Source organism: Dromaius novaehollandiae, chromosome 4 (assembly GCF_036370855.1).
Source record: "Dromaius novaehollandiae isolate bDroNov1 chromosome 4, bDroNov1.hap1, whole genome shotgun sequence".
In the NCBI taxonomy this organism is placed as follows: domain Eukaryota; kingdom Metazoa; phylum Chordata; class Aves; order Casuariiformes; family Dromaiidae; genus Dromaius; species Dromaius novaehollandiae.
The window spans coordinates 25,914,291-25,930,960 of NC_088101.1; the positions used below are offsets into that span (position 1 = coordinate 25,914,291).

A 16,670-nucleotide genomic window follows, 5' to 3' on the forward strand; every position below is an offset into this window, starting at 1 on the left:
GTGAAAATACACTGCTTTGAAATGATTGTGCATGGTGAATAACTGGTCTTAAAATTAATTAATACTATAAGAGAAGAAGAATGTGGTTTTATTTGTGTATTTAGTTAACTTAGGTTTGGCTTCACTTTGGAATGTCAACATTAGCAGGGTTTGGTTTGGTTTCATCAGGACTACTTTGTGTATGTGTAGGCTGGAATGTTTTTTTGAAATGAAAGCAAGGACATGGGTTTATATGGTGGTTCATAAGAGGTCGTGAAAATGGCAACAAAGCCTTTTGTTTCCTTTGGTCCAAGGAAGCAGGTACTCAAAAGGATATTAACAAAGCTTCCCTTATCAGGCAACACTTGGAAAGGTTTGGTGGCACTCAGAAATGGAGCTGTAATTTCAAAAGTGCTGCACTTGCTTTCTTTACCCAAAAAGGAATAAAGTTCATTTAGGAATGCATAAGGGTGGGAATCTATCCAAAAGCTAAAAATAAAAGTGAAACAGGGAACAGCTTCCTTCAGTATGCACAAGAATGAGGCACTCACTGGACTATTCAGGATCATAAGGCACTGATCAAAATGGTGATGCTCCATGATTGAGTGGCAATACAGCTGAGCCAGTGGATGTTCACTTCTGAGGAGCAGAAAAAAAACCCACACATCATATTGAAAAATCAAATTAAATATATTACTTACCCAGAACTAATTTCCCATCTACTACCCTCAGTATCAACTCAGCCCTCCAAATGCTTGTTCTTAACCATTTCCTTTCTTGCCACTCCTGTGTAACTGGCCATACAGAATGAATACATTAGGAAGGATGCAGGGGGAGTACAGATACAAAGACAAGGCTGTTACTTTGTCAGAGCACTGACAATTCTAGTTTTTTTACCTTCTGTTACCTGTAGAGACCATTTGCACACAAGGAGTGAGAAAATTTTAAAGAGTAAAAGTTCTTGTTTAAAAGAGGAAAGGTAACAAGAAAAGTTCCTTCACAAGCCGTTGTTGTTAAGTGGTAATTTTTGTGTGTGTGTGTGCATGTGTGTGTGGCATTTTAGACGTGTGCATAGCATATTAGTCAGCTCAACTAGTAAGCATGCAAGTAATAATGTAGACCTAATCCAAAGCCAACTGATATCAATGGAAAAACCTTCTGCTGACCTCAGTGGGCCTTGTTGCAGGGGCCAAAGAATTATCAAATTATTTCCTATTGTGCTACTAATCTTAATGATAATGCATTCATCACCACTCTCTTCATGACCAAACTACTCCAATATCCCTCTGCCCAGTGCAAAAATCCAAAGGGAAACAGGAGGTCAGTTGTACTACAGGCAGTGAAAAACAGCAGTGAGAAAAAGCCAACTGCAGGAATGCAGAATTTAAAGCTATCTGAGTTTATAACATAGACTTTACTGTTTTGAGTAGCTTTAGACAGAATACAGAAGCTCCTCCTCTCTGAGGATTTCTACATTTTCTTCCCCTTCCTCATTGCATAATAAGGTTCTTAGCTTTTGCTGCTTTATCTTCATTTTCAACCCCTGTTCCCACAATGCTTATCTCATCTCTTTAACTGATTTGGGATCTTGGAAGTCTGTTTCACTGCTGATCCTGAATCTAGTACTATAGTTATAACCTGACCTATAAATGTTTAATCATGTAAGAAATCCTTTTTTAGCATACAGTTCCATGGGACTTTTTAATATGGTTAAGGATCATTCACATGAATAAGTGATTGCAGGATTGGGTCCCTATGTGAGTGACTGCACACAGAGACTCATATAAAAGACAGAAGAGGAGACTCCAGGGATTTAAACAGCACAAAAATGAGAGAAAGATGGAAAGACAAACAAAAATGCGGAAAGGAAGATTAAAGGATGCAAGCCCCTGAGGATTATGGGCTGGCTGCCCAGCACCTCCTCCGAGACCAGTGCAAGAGCAGTATAGCACAAATAACCCTGTGTGTTTCTGTAAGGAAAGAAATTGTAAGATGGTGCCAGCACATCCTGGGTGAAATTCCCATTGAGTTAAATGGGATGCGTACTATGTCCTAAAGTTAATCCTGATCGAAGAGAGAAATACGTGAGAAAAATCTTAGGTTATCTTCCCAAGTACTGCACCAAACGAGGGCTTCCTCAGTACTCACAGACTCTGTTTGTCTGGGAAGACATCAGCGCCGGAAATAAACTCGGGTTCCTAGTTCTGTAGTACATAGAGTTTCTCTTAAGCCACCACGCCAGCCCAAAGCACGCCATTGCTTTCTGAACATAGTTGTTTGGTTATACAGTTTTCATACGCTGTGCTTGCTGTCTTTACATGTTGGTTTGGAAGAAAAAACTAAACAAAACCCCTGCATATCTACCAAAAGACCTTAAAACAGACTATTTCCTGTAATTTCTGCTACCAGGACAGTTTTAATTTTTGAAGCTCTGTTGCTTAAGAAAAGAATCATGTGCCAAGTATCCACTCTCCCTGCTTCCAAGTAAGAAACAGAAGGGATCCATTCCTGGAAAAATAACTTTTCATTTAGATTTAAATGAGGGATTTTAAAAACAAGATTCATGGAACTGTTTGTATTGAAAAAGAATTATTAAGTTGTAATTAAGTTGTAATCATCTCTCCTTTACAGTATGTGCGAATGTTAGATTTTGCTGTCTATGAAACTTTCCCAGGACATTTTTGAGAGGAGATGACGCATCTCCAGATGTTTTCCAGGAAATTTATTTTTAAATAAATAAAGCAGAAAATAGCTAACTGTTTCAAATTGTTGCAAGGCTGCAAGTTACTGGATTCCCCTATTAGGGAACTAGAAAAAGGTCACTTTTTTTTTTTTGCTTTACACATTAGACTTAGTGTTATTCTGAAGATAGAAGTATTAATAATATATCTGAAAGGCAGGAATTTATCCTGCTTCAGCTTACTGAATACTTCCAGTATTCTCTGCCTCAAACAATCTTTTCCTCCCCTAGTATCTTACTTCACACACAGCGAGAACAGCAGATCACTTCTTCCAGAGGTAGCTTCAAAACCACTCTCCAGCTGTGCCAGAAAGAGATAGAAGTATACGTTTCTGGGTGTCTTTTCCCCATCTCTGGTAAGGTCAGGACACACTGCCGTATCACAGTAGTTACATTATAGCCATGTTTAAGTCAAGCTGTTTATTTAATCAAAGAATCATATACTTTTAGATGTGGAGTTCTTTGAAGTGAACTAAATTCACTGAAAAACACATTTTGGGCAGAACTGAAACTATTAATACATTCTAAAAAAAACCCAAGTATTTTTAGCTAAAAATTAAAATAGGGGGAAGATTTCGTAACAGTTGAAATGCTTCATTTTGGTAATATGACAGTGAAGTATTTTGTTTAGTAAAAAAATGTTTTGTTTCAAGTTTTTTAAATATATTTTGTCTTTTTGCTTTGCTCTTGCTTTGCTCAAAGTTAAAAGGGAAGAGTACAGATAATCCCAAATCAGTGCAAAACAGTCATACCTTTTTAATGTGATTTTAAATATGTATTTTATCTGAAGCAATTTCAAATTCATGGAAAATATGGCTAAATTGTAAGTAAAACAATCAGAGCTCCAAGTATTATGAGACCCTTTGTATCACTGAGATGGCTGCAAATCCCAAGTCTGTGCTGGCTTAGACCAGATAGCAAACAGGTAGTTGGGCAGTGAACAGCTGGTGAAAAGCTGCATGTTTTCTCCTATGTGAAGTCCCTAAGGAGCTTCAACCTTTCGCTACCTCTGTATGGGAAATGGGGAAGGGGACATCTTGCACAGGCACCAGGAGATGTTGCCCCTGCACAGTCTACAGAGCATCTGCTTCATCTGCCATCAGTAGTTAGTCAGCTCAGTGAGGTTATACATCTTTGCTTTCTACTGCTTAAATATTTCTGACTGTTGTTGCACTTCCTGCTTTGCAAAAGGCTGCTCCTTTGTACAGCCTCACACTGTCAAATTGATGAGGCTGTACTTCATTTAGCAATCTGATTTTGGTATTCATTTGCTTTTATTTAACTTCCCCTCTGACTTACCTTTGTATGTAAGAGTTGTTCACTCCTCTGTGATCCAAATCATGACTTAGAGTTGCTATCAGCAAAGCAAGTGTTTCTAAGTCAGTGAGTTTGCTCTATAAGGGTAATACAAGTGAATTAGCTTTGCATTAGGGATTTATTTTGCACACACTATATTACATCTGTTCTCTTTACCACATAGCTGATAACAGTTCTAGCTCAAAGAGGACAAGGACATACAATTTTATGTTAAGAATAAAGAGTTATCTTTTAAGTTCTGATGCGTAGTAATAATACCTCTCCATAGGCCTCATAGTCAGTTTACAGAGGGAAGTAATATCCTCTAGCCCTATATTACAGATGAGGAAATTGATCCAGAAGAAGAGGAAATGAGTTGCAAAATGTCACCTGGCAGGGAAGAGACAGCATCAGGATTTTTTTTTAATTCTGGCCCTTGAGTTTTAGCTCAGCTCCTCTATTATTTTAAAGGAGTTGTGCTACATTCCCTGAATTGGTGAAAGAATCTATTATACAAGTGTCCTCAGTATAATCAGAGGAGAAAAAAGTCACACTCTTCATTGATCACTGGGCAAATAAATTAACAGAAGCTTAAAAACATTTAAAAAATTAAACAATATCTGATACATCATTAACAGTTATTAACTAATAGAGCCCCAACAAGGATTAGTCTGCCAATAAATCGGAGGAGAGCTTACAGTTTCTCTTTCATGACTATATCACATCCTTAATATTAATAGATCTACTGATTATAGATACTTTATTTTAATCTGGCCAGTAAGAAGCAGAGGCTGGGCAAAGCTGCAGTATTCATGCAGCATTTTTTTAATGGGAGAAGAATAGCAGGCACAACAGTCAGGACAGAAATTTGAAGAACAGCTGGTGACAGCACAGCCACTGGGGGGGTTGTACCCTGCATACAATCAAATCCAAATATTCTTTAAGAGGTTACAACTTCTGTGGAGTTGTATCTGCTTTCCAGATAATGAATCCTGTCCTTCATGTAGTCAAAAGACAAATCATTTTGGAAATGGCTGATCTTATGTTTCTTGTAGGGAATTTGAGTCCCAGTGCTTGCTTTTCCTCCTGGACCAGAGAAAAATGAGAGACTTATGTTCAGTGCAGTTTCTGACTCCAGAATCTAGGCCATGAAAATCACTAGAGTGAATCCAATGTAGTTAGGAATGAAACAATTTATGGAAATCGCAGTGGGGACTGACAGGATTCCAAAAATAGCAAGCAACCAAGTTATCAGAATCATCTGAGATTGCTAGACTACACACAGAGCAAAACTGCTGTACCCATTTCTTTTCAGTATAGAAGGATCCTAAATGTGAATGTCTTTGTCTTTTCCAGGCTTTTTTTTTTTTTTTTTTTTAAGTGAGGAAGGGAATGCTTCTTCATTATTGGTATTGGTCTTTGCTCTACAAATAGGATTTATTTATCCTCTCATAAGAGATTATTGTAAAATAGGATAAACCAACTAATATTAACTGTCTCAAATCAGTCAAACTGAAGAAAAATATTAATTCTGAATAAGCAGAAACATTCTGTTTTCTTCAAGAAAATTAAAAAAAATGCTTGGGTAAAATCTTCAACAATTTTTTCTTATTTTGGGGGTTATCTAACCCTTCAGTATTTGTAATAAAGAATGATTAAGTTGTTTTTCAAATAATAATTTGACTTAAGTGGAACGTTGAAACATTGTTCAAAAGCATTGAAATGAACATTTCTTTACTTCCAAAAAGTGTTCTGTTATTTGTCTAAGGCTGTACTCAGCTGTTTCGGAGTCTAATGAATATTACGAGGAAACGTCTTGAAATAGGGCCAGTCATTTTCTTCTACACCTTCTTGACTTACTTACAGCATAAGCATTAACTTTAAAAAAGGACATAATCAAGTGCCTTATTTGAAATATTCCCATTGGGAATATCCATCTGATCATTCCCAGAGGATCTGACTGAACTCGAGTACATAATATGATAACAATTTAACAAACCAAGCACTTAAAGCCAGAAGTCTGCAGCAGAAATATTTTGATTTTACTAGCGAGACTGTAGAATGATATGTATCTTACTGACATCACAATCAAAACTATGTATCATTACAACATTTGCTTAGCTAGAAGGTTCTTAACATAGAAACAGCAAAATGTACCTGAATTTTACCAGATTTTAAAGCAGCAAACATGCACTGGGCCGTATTAAAGGCATGTCTCCAATTGTGATAAGCAACATTTTTCCGATAATTTTTCTTTACGCTTAAAATCCATCTGCAGAGAACCTTTAAGAAACAGTGTTATGTTGTTAACTGCAAAATATGTTACGAATTTTTTCTTTTTAGAAACACACTGCTTTTTCCAAACCCATCTTGAAAATTTTCTCTCTTAAGGGAAAAATTTTCCTTTTACCTCAATTAAGTTCAAATATGACATAACTGTGAACATGGATAAGAAGAGTATGGTTACAGTCACTAATTTAGCCTCTTCAGTAAGTAACACGGGTGGCTGTGATTTTTATTACTGAGGGCTAAATGTTAGTGTCAGAAGCACTGCTGTTGATCCAGAAACTGAGTTGTGTTGAGCTAACTGAGAGGAAAAAATTGTTTGTTTGTAACCACATATTTCATAGAGGCAATTAATTCTTTAATTTACAGAGATCTCTTAAGAGTTGTTTTGAAAATGAACATGTGTTTTTTCACTCATATCAGCTTGTCAAAAGACAAGCAGAATTGGACTTTGGAAAGCAAATAAGTATGATATAAAGGTACTGATTACTATATTGCAGGGTAGGCTTTTTTTTTTTTTTTTTAATGTAGGAGGAAAATATGTCCTGGCTGCTTTACACAACAGAATTACAAATTGTGGATTATACTTCAGTTTTATGAAAGTGAAAAGTATAAAGGCCAGATAGTATTTTGATATACGCTGGAACAGATTTCTTAGCTTAAATGGATACATCATAATGTTGTATGTTATAGGCTCTCTGAGCATCTAGTTTGTTTAAGATAATTTTTAGTTTTCCTAGTGAAAGAGTCATGTTATACTGACAGAAAAGGAAGTCTAATATCCATCCATTCACACAGAAGATTCTGTGTAGACAAAAGCAGCAGCAGTATTCTGTGTCTTTCTACTGTTAAAAAGGAGTATTCTGCTACTGCCAGTGTTTTTTAGTTCTTTAAGGAAAGAGGAAAGTGTACCTTCAAAACTGTTAATGCTTTGTTGTTTCTATTGACACATGTAATTACGTGTCTGTTGTCACAGTGTTATTTTGTTGTTGCAATTTATTACGATTACTCCATTAGGAAGCAGAAGTCGACCCATTTCTGGGCTACCTATCATCATAACTCGCCGTTATTGAAACATAACCCTTAAGGAAGTACAAGTTCTGGCACTACTGCAAAATTAAAACTTTTGCACTGCGGTATTCAAGAGGTCAGCCTAGATAATATAATACTGCTGTCTGCCCTTAAGCTTTACTAATCTAAATGGATAGATAAACTGATCTAGAAATGAAATACCTTTTTCCCCTTATTAGTTTGCCTGCCTATTGGGTCCTCCAAATTAGTGCTGCATTTTGATAGTGAATATCAGAAGTTTTATTGAAGAATACATAAAGCAAAACTAAATCATTTAAAAGTGAAGGTATGTGCAAACAGAAATCGTATGCACTGGCTGGAAGAGGCCTAAGAGATCATCTAGTCTATCTCGGGGCTCAAAGGCAAAATAAGAATACCTATCTAAATCACCTCTGACAAAGATGTATTTAAAACAAATATGTATCTAAAACATGTATCTATTGGCAAAAACCTTTAAAAGAAGTTCCACAGCTTGCATAAGTAATCCGTTTCAGTCCTTATTATCTCCATAACTGTAAAGGCTCTCCTAATATCTAATCTAATCAGTTTTGGAGGGAAAAACAATGATAATTATATCTTTTCCTACCTTTGGTGGACATAGAAAACAATCTATAAAACTGTCCTCTTTACAACAATCTTTCACTTATTGAAAAGTTGCTGTCAGCTCCCTCAGTATTGTATTTTCCAGAGAAAATCAACCTAATTTATTTAACTTTTCCCCAATCCTACATTATAGTTTTTCTCCCATAATTTTTGTAATTAATTTTTATCTTTGTTTAAGCATGGTACTCCAAACTGTGTCTCATCAAAGATAAGCTGTGAAATAATTACTCTGTGGGCCTTATATACCACTCCTCTGTTAATAAAGAATGAAATTCACCCTTTTTTGCTACTGTGGCACATTATTGACTTATACTCAGTTTCAGGTCAACAGCAGCCCTGGAATATTTTTTCCTATTACGATTGCCTATTGCTTTGTTTACCATTTTGAATTTATGCATTTGATTTTTTCCTAAGTCTTTATTCATTTATTCTTGCTGATTTGGAAATATTTCTATACATTTTCAAGCTTACTGAATTTTAATAAAGTCTTCTACCTCCACTCTCCAAGTTTCCTCAATGCATTTTTTAGTCCATCATCCAAGTTATTAATTATTCAGTAGAACTGGACTGAGGAGAAACCCCAGTACTGCCACTGGAAATCCCTTCTCAGTTTGTCAACTACCCTTTAATACAGGTTTTTAATTAGTTGTACATCCACTGTAAGCTTATTTCCTTATTCTCCTGATAAGTTGTCTCATTATGTGAAATAGCATTTGACAGCATTCATACCTCATGCTTCATTTGGAAATTTTGCACCAGGTTGAGGTCTGTGAACATTCGAATTGTACACAGTGTTGTTTCAAAATCTGATAGCTCAAAATCACTGAAGTTGAAGTCAGTTAGGTTGAGAGATTGTGCAGATGGTACTACAGCAGCCTAGAGAAGAATAAGAGAACAACACTTAGCACTGGAAAAGAGAAAGCGTAACATAACCAGAGAAAGAGTAGTGTAATATTAAATTTTACCTTCATGTTATGCTGCAATCTGGTGATTTTTCTTTTGATTTATCTTTCTTTAACCTTTCTTGTTTAACATCATTACCTTATTTGCTTCTTAGAGTTAACATACACTTTTTCGTAACTCAAGCAAACCAGTCTGTTACCTACATCAGCTAACGCAAACTGTAACCAAGAATACATGTGAAATTAAAGATTTGGGAAATAAGACAGTGAAATTATATGTTTGTTTTTATGGATGTACAAAAGTCAAAATCTGTAATTGTTGGCATTTTTCTAAAAATAGGGAGGAAAGACATGTCTGTAGCTAGAACAAAGAGTATCTAACAGCATCCATATCCAGTATTATTGTACTCGGAGCCTGTCCATAAGCAGGGCTTTCTCAGGGCTAGGGCCCTGAAAAATAAGGTTTCATCTGTGATCAAATAATCCTTAAAATGTTTGGACAATGTTTCTTATGTATTTCTGAGTACAGTCGCATACCTTTGTTTTGAAATTTGGAATTATAAAGTAGACATATGCAAATCTGTAACTTTCACTATCAGTAAATCTTCCAATATCTCTGTGTATTACAACTCTAATTTCGTTGTCTGCCTATAAAATTCAGAATATAGGCACTGACCTTCAAAAACTGGAATGCTAAAGTTGCTAACAAGATAAGTGATAAGTCTCACACTATAGATCAAAAGTTAGTATTAGGTTTTTTTGTAAAATATCAGGCAGAGTTCTCAATGCTACTTACTTACAGTTGTTTCACCTTGATATAACTATGTGGCTTAAAAGAAAATCAAGTAAAATTGAAATGGTGAAAAAAAGAAACTTATTTTTGATCTTTCTGTTTTGTATTTCTGGGGAAAAACATTTCTCCAGAATGATGAACTGCATCCTAGGAGGCTGAGACTCTGAAGAGGAAATATGTGGCATACTCTACAGTAATACTACATGTAGCATGCAAATCAGCCCTTCCCATAACTAAGTGTACTAGTCTCTGTCCATCTAAATTTGCTATTATCTTTCTTACTGTGCATCAGAATTGGAAAGTCATGAAAGATTATGAACAATAGTGTTTACACAGGAAAAAAAAATCCCAACCTTTTAGTACATTTCTTGTACGTGTAATTTTGTGTCCGTCATTTTGGATTCAGGTGGCATTTCACTTACAAGCATGTGAAAGAACGACCAGGCCTCTATACTCAGTAGAAAATAATACAAGCATTCAAGAAATCTAATGACATAATTCTGAAAAGCTGCAACTTTTTCAGAATGCTTTCCAGTATACATAAAATGATTTTCTAAAGCAGGGCTACTCTTTAATTTATCTTCCTTAAATCACTGTCATTTCATTTCTAAAATATTGATAATAAGGAGATTATACTACTTGCACCTTATTCAAAATAAGTAAAAGGAAAAAGTAATTCTACTTTTACCATTCTTGTCTTGTGAAAGAATCCTCTCGTCCCATGTAAACTAACTTCCCCTCCAGAAAGGTATTACAACTATCTAGATGCATATTAACCTCACAGTAGTTGTTTGATAGTTGTGAGGGGAAGGATTACTCTTGCATTTTAGGACTGCAGAGTGCAGTGTCTTGTTATGCCTCTCATATGTTCCAGTGCCCTTATGTCACTGTGAAAAAAAAAGGTTTTGCATGAGGAAAAGAGCTGGAAGAATAACTAGGAGCTCAACAAAACACCTTATCATGCCTGTGTTCTGACTTCATTCATAATTTATCTTTCTCTTCCCTATCTCCTGTCTCTGATAGCAACAACAAAGTGGAAAGTCCCACCAAAAAACAAAAAAGTTCTCTACATGTTTCCTTTGGTGACAGTTTAAGTTACATTTCAAAGAATCATCTCCTTAAGAGAGGAACTGCCATGCTTACATATTTTCCTGAATCTAGACTTAAATTAGACACTTGCTCCAAACTGCTTTCTAGAATCACCTGTCTCTCCCATGACTAAGAAGAAAACCTGAAGTGATTAAGTTAGCTGTCTGAACTTGGGCAGGGGGTTCTTCCTTTGTTTCCGCTTACCGAGTACTTGTGTTAAAATGGGGCATAGGAATATGGATTTCCTTAAAATGAATGACGATACTGAAAGCCACTTGGCCGCATGTCTTTTCAGGTACTGCTGACTTTATCAATACATGGAAACAGCAAATAGTTTAAAAAAATATGATAGAAGTTGAGAGTTCAACATTTCATAATAACTCTACTTTGTGCATAAACACATAGACAAAGAAAAAAAGACCACCTCCAAGATCCTGCATCTGAAAGGGTATATGCTGACTACAGATATTTTAGGAGCAAGATTCTTCTCTTTTCATTTTTTAGGAATAGAGCTTTGATTCATTCAATTGAAAGACTAATGCAGAAATATGCAGCCATCTGACTGTGCCACGTGAATATTTAGGAGAAGGGTCTGCAATCATTTCTCATGGTAGGGTGACTAAGAAAACCAAGGCTGTTGCTAGTAGGGTGAAATTCTGTCTGTAAGGTTTTGCTCCTACAGTCTAATCCTTTCAGGAGTCCACAGATTAAATATTTTTGAAAGCTACAGTTTTAAATTAGAGCAGCCACTTGCTGGTAATTCTGCTGTCACAGGTTTCACTTGAGACACGCTGTAGTAATTTCTGTTACCAATCCCATGTTTTACTAATAAAGCATTTATTAACTAGAATGGTTCAGAAACAGTAAGTCCAAATATCAATTCCAGTAAAGCTCAAGTCCTGTATCTATTTTGATATACTATTGATTCTGCTGATTAACTGTGTGACAGCGTGTGTCCTAGATAGAGGAAAGCTATTATATTAGATTTTAGAATTTGCTTAGTTACAAAGAAACAGAATGTAGAGCTACAAAGCTGTACATGCAAGAAGACAAGATCTTTAAATTTTTAGAGAAGAATATAAACCTTTAAGGGCTGAGGAATGTTCTATCCTTTATGGTCAAGAGCAGCTTTCAAAACTGAGCTGAGTTCTGTGATGCCCACTTGAGGACAACTTTTCCCTATTCCTTTGTGAATTTATGCTCTTCATTGCTCTTAAAACCAGTGGGAACTGCCATTAATATGGATTTTATCTCCCAGTTAGGAAAGATGTAGCTGGTTTCTTTGAAGGAAATTCTTGTATAGCCATCACTCATCAATTTTTATTATTCTGGTGGGCTACTGGACTCCAGCTGAATTTTAACGGTTTGATGGGCATCAGGGATTTGCAATTTGCAGTTAACTTGGAAAAATACAACTTTTTTCCAATGTCTATTTTCCTGTTTTTCAACTTAGTGTAAACCTAGTCAATATGTTTTGAATTTTGATATAGTTTAAATTTTGGAGGCAAGATACTCAATATATTATCATACTTTCTCCCTTTTTTGTTTGTTTTGATTTTTCAAGCAGAAATCTGTTTGAGGTCAACTTATAGAGGGAGATGAAATCTTCCCAGGATGAGGCTGCCATTCCTCTGGGTAACTGCAAAGCAAACTCAAAATTAACATCCTACTCTTCATACCTTGGTTTGGAAAACAGGTAGCTTTTGGCAAGGTCTTTTCTATCAGGGTGCCTGTACTCTACAGTAAATTCTTACTGCCGCTCAGATAGCACAAACTGGCTGATCCAACCCCTTTTCCTGGTTCCTGAGAAAAGAAGATAGATGGAATGGGGTCTGTTGCTGATAGTCATCATTTGGAGCTTTGGGAAAATTTTAAGATTTATTTTATTTGAGTCACGTTGATCTTTTGCAAATAAATCATGCACTCGCATGCTCAGGAGAGCTCATCTTATCTAGAACTATAATCAAAAGAAGGTTCCTTGTTTCTAAGAGGAAAGAACCCCAACACTCATTAAAGGTAGCGGACTATCTTTAAAATGTTGAAGGCAATTTTAAGAAGTGTTTCTCTTGAATGTTACTGAAATTTAGAAAGATTACAGAACATGTCTTTTCCCTTTAGCTTATTCCAGATCTCATACTGTTTAATTTTCTATCAGCCACTAATTTGAGGTTCACTAAAAATAAAGGTCTGTTTTACGAAGTGGTAAGACTACAGAGACATATGGTGCCTACTGATGGGAAAAGAAGCAAGTTAACAACCGGATTCCCTTCTATGACCAAACAGCCTTGAAGGAAGAAAAGCGGTTAATTTGTGGTCTTTGAATTCTAACTCGGTGATCAGATAGTTGGGGGAGGGGAGGGAACCAGCCACTGGCTGCAGAACATATAGCCAAGCATATGCAAACAAGCTGCTCCAGAGCAAAGAATAGGTCAGCTCACTTTTCAGTATTTTATATTCTCTAAAAGCACCAGGCTCAGCTTATGTATGAAATAGGCCTCTGCTGAAGTCAATAAGAAGAGTGTGTAGAACTCAACACTAGGTTTGGCTGTGATGTTTTATTCTTAAACAAATTATTAAAAAATTATTCCTCAATTTAATAAACATTTTTTAATTCTTTTTTAACTTTTTAACTTCCGCTTTCATCATCTGTAAGCCTATCCTGGACCTCAGTGACATGAGCTAGGAATGAAGTAAAGCTATATGGAAGCTTGAATTATGTGGAAATCAGGGATGTGGTAATCTCAGACATAACTAAGGCACTTGCAGAACCAGGAGCAAAAATAGAGATTATAAACTAAATTAGGTGGATAGCAGTCTGGAGACAATACAAGTGAGATCTTGAGGTAGTAACATCTTTTAACATGAAGAGATTCCACAAAGCAAAGAAAGAGTTCAGGCAACATTTGCTGTAATAGTAATAGCACTTCCATAACATTTCACTTAGGAGGATTCAAAGTACTTCACAGTCAGTGATGAAGTCTTGAGAAGAATAATAAAGGATCAGTGTTTTCTTTTATGGGACATGCACCACAAGTGAAATAACGTAGGGGTCACACTGAAGTATAAGCTAGCCTCTATTCTTGAGGAAGAAAGCAAAGGGGTAACAACGAAAAAAATGAAATCATTGAAAATTATGTTACAAAGTAAAACAAACTAGAAAAGGGCAGAAGACAACTATTTTCATGAAAGGCAAGCTAATTAGAGTCTGGATGGCATAAGGGAAGTTTTGAGTAATAAAGATGGTGGAATGTGATAATAAGGAAAAAAATTAAGTTTTCTAAAGGAAAGAATAATGCCAAGATGAGCAATTTTAAGAATGTTCATTGAGTTAGGTATTTTGTTCATAAATGCACACAGAAGAAATCAAATTGTCAATGAGGTTGTATCTGTACTGCTATATAAAATAGTACAGGGTTCACTCTCTAATGATGAGGCCAAATGGCACAAACTGCTTTCAACTCTATATTGCGGTTGGTCCGTGGTTTGCTTTGGGCTCCATGTGGTGCCTCGTAGTCCTAAGATACGCTATTTTATATGCATGTTTTCTTTTTCAGCTCAAATTATCTGAAATAATTTGATTGCTCTATTAAATGCTCAGAGTGATTGTTTCATAGCATGAAAATAAGGGTACGCGTTTCATGTCCTGGGATGTGATGTGAGGATACGTGGCTGTATCTGAGGGTACAAAATCTAGACTAGGCTAGAGGGAGCCAAATCTGGTGCAGTCTCATCCGTGCTGCCTATTGAGGATGGCCTGTGCTATGTGCTTTGATACTGTCTTAGAAAGTGTTGGTTGATGTGGGCCAAGACTGTGCTAGGAAGCATGTGATCAGTTAAGCAGTAAGGGTGATCACTGGTGCCATGCTGGATTTACTATGGTTCTGTTGTATACAGCGGTAAAGATGCAGCCACAGAGATTAAGGCAAGCGCCGAAGGGAAACCATTAGGGATGAGGAGTGTGTTGTAGCATGTCAATGCCTCTGTATCAGTGAGCAGCAGCACGTCAGGACTGAGGTTCAAAATGTGTGTGATGCTAACCGTGCCAGGATTGGTAGACACTAATCCCAGTCTGGTACATGATCAATAGTATTGTGCCTTGTTCTGTGGCACCTTGCCTTGTCCAGTCCTGTCCCACTGTGCACTACCCAGCTCGTGGTCCCCTATGTCTGCCTTCCTCTCCATCCCTCTCATCCTTACCACAGCGATGATGCTATTCGCCCAGCACCTCCACTTCAGCAGAGAGAACTGGAGGGAGTGAGCGCAGGCTGTACTTTGAACTACACTTGAAATCATAGCTGTAGTTACCCCTAAGACAGTGGTTTCTAAACACAGAATTACACATGAGCAGAATGGGACACTGCACAGAAAAGTAACCACAAAAATGAAAATAATCATAGAATTAACAATTAAATACAGAATTTCTGTGAAAAGCCATAAAGCTGCACCCATACTGTGGAAGCCTGAAAGGTACAAAAGATATAAAAAGTAAAAAATTCAGACTTAAAAATACTGAATGATTTTGAGTTGACACTAACATTGCATCAGTCGGTACTAGTAGTCACTTTAATTCTTGAGAAAGATTGTCAGTATCTATTTGTATTTCTGTTTTTCCTGTAATTACAGCTCTGTGGCCAAGCTGTCTCTCTCATTGTTGGCCTTGTAATATCTTGCTTTTGCATTACATATTGATCCAACTCGGTAACTAATCAGTTTAGGCTTCAGTATAACTTTTATTTCTGAAAATATGGTGCCTAACATGTAGGGGCACATATGGGTAAAGGACTGCCTTTCATTGTTCCATCTAGTAATAAAGTATTTCTAAAGTAATAGTAAAAAATTCAATTACCGCTGTTACCTGCAGCTCCCTCGTTTCCTCCTCGGCAGCAGAAGCATGGTACGAGAGAACCTGCAGGAAGAGAAGAAGAATCCTTAGTACAAACAGAAGTCCAATCTCATAAAAAGTAGGGGTTCATTTTTTTTCTAAAGCAGAAGTCACAGTCTGCAGCTGCAGTGCTGCAATGCATTGTACTTGTTGAAACCTAGTGTCCGAGCAGGGCCCCTACTGGTTTTAAGGGAGCTCTCTAAACGCATCTGGGGAGATAATCTTCAGCTTTTACAAATCTCACAAAGCTTTCTTGAGTTAACTAGGCCAAGAAAACGTAAATAGTTTCTATAAATGAACAAAGAACTCTGATTTTCTCTGTGGAAAGTTTTCATGCCCCACTTTCAAAGACAAATAATTCAAGGAACAGCTATAATTATGGGCCTGACATTGTTGCCATAATAATCCTTTCAGGGGTTTATTCAGACATAAAAGAGTTTTGCCCTAGCTGAAACTTGGCAGAAAAGTCTGAAAGAAAATATGTTTGTTTTAAATTAACAAAATAAACTCATATTTTTTAGCTGTGAGAATGAACAGGACATTAAAATGTTCTGAAGTTCTTTTTAGCATCCATGCAACTGAAAGAATAACTATTTTATGAAGAAGCCATTTTACATGTTAATCTATAGCCTTTTTCTCATTATGGAATTTGTATGTATGGACTTCTCATATTATCGGTGAATTGTTATAGTAGCAGAATTGTTAATTTGTCATGTAAACAAACAGCTGATCTTTTTTAAAGCACTGAAATTTTTTTGAGAATAATTTTACCACCTTTTCATTTCATATGACTAAATACAAGTTTATTTGGGAGTTCTAATATTTCTTTTAGAGGCTACAGGGTACATAATCCACATTTTAGGAATTCTGCAAACACTCTGTTTACATAATGAATGTTAGGCAATCCAAAGTCTACAAAGTTTTCACTTTCAGTTTCAAGTTATCACCTCTGAGTAATTCATCTTCTTAGGCTAAAACCCTCTTCAGCCACTAAACTTAACAGTAATCAGTTCAAAGACAGAGACCAGG

At 36.3% G+C, this 16,670-nt stretch overlaps 2 protein-coding genes across 7 annotated transcripts in view; one reads left to right on the plus strand and one right to left on the minus strand.

The window, feature by feature from the left end:
- LOC135328147 (uncharacterized) overlaps positions 1–16,670 on the plus strand; it is a 51,893-nt gene that overhangs the window by 27,046 nt on the left and 8,177 nt on the right. The gene's annotated exons all lie outside the window — the stretch shown is intronic.
- Positions 1–16,670, minus strand: part of PDE5A (phosphodiesterase 5A) — a 75,787-nt gene that overhangs the window by 12,215 nt on the left and 46,902 nt on the right. For 5 of the 6 annotated variants that reach the window (XM_026096109.2, XM_026096111.2, XM_064510637.1 and 2 more), the window contains exons 11-15: positions 15,606–15,665; positions 8,705–8,851; positions 6,173–6,298; positions 4,019–4,113; positions 531–618 (exon numbers count right to left, since the gene is read on the minus strand). In XM_026096109.2, the coding sequence (XP_025951894.1) occupies positions 531–618; positions 4,019–4,113; positions 6,173–6,298; positions 8,705–8,851; positions 15,606–15,665 (516 nt within the window). The remainder of the gene's footprint in view (positions 1–530; positions 619–4,018; positions 4,114–6,172; positions 6,299–8,704; positions 8,852–15,605; positions 15,666–16,670) is intronic. The other variant, XM_026096110.2, reaches the window with a different exon arrangement.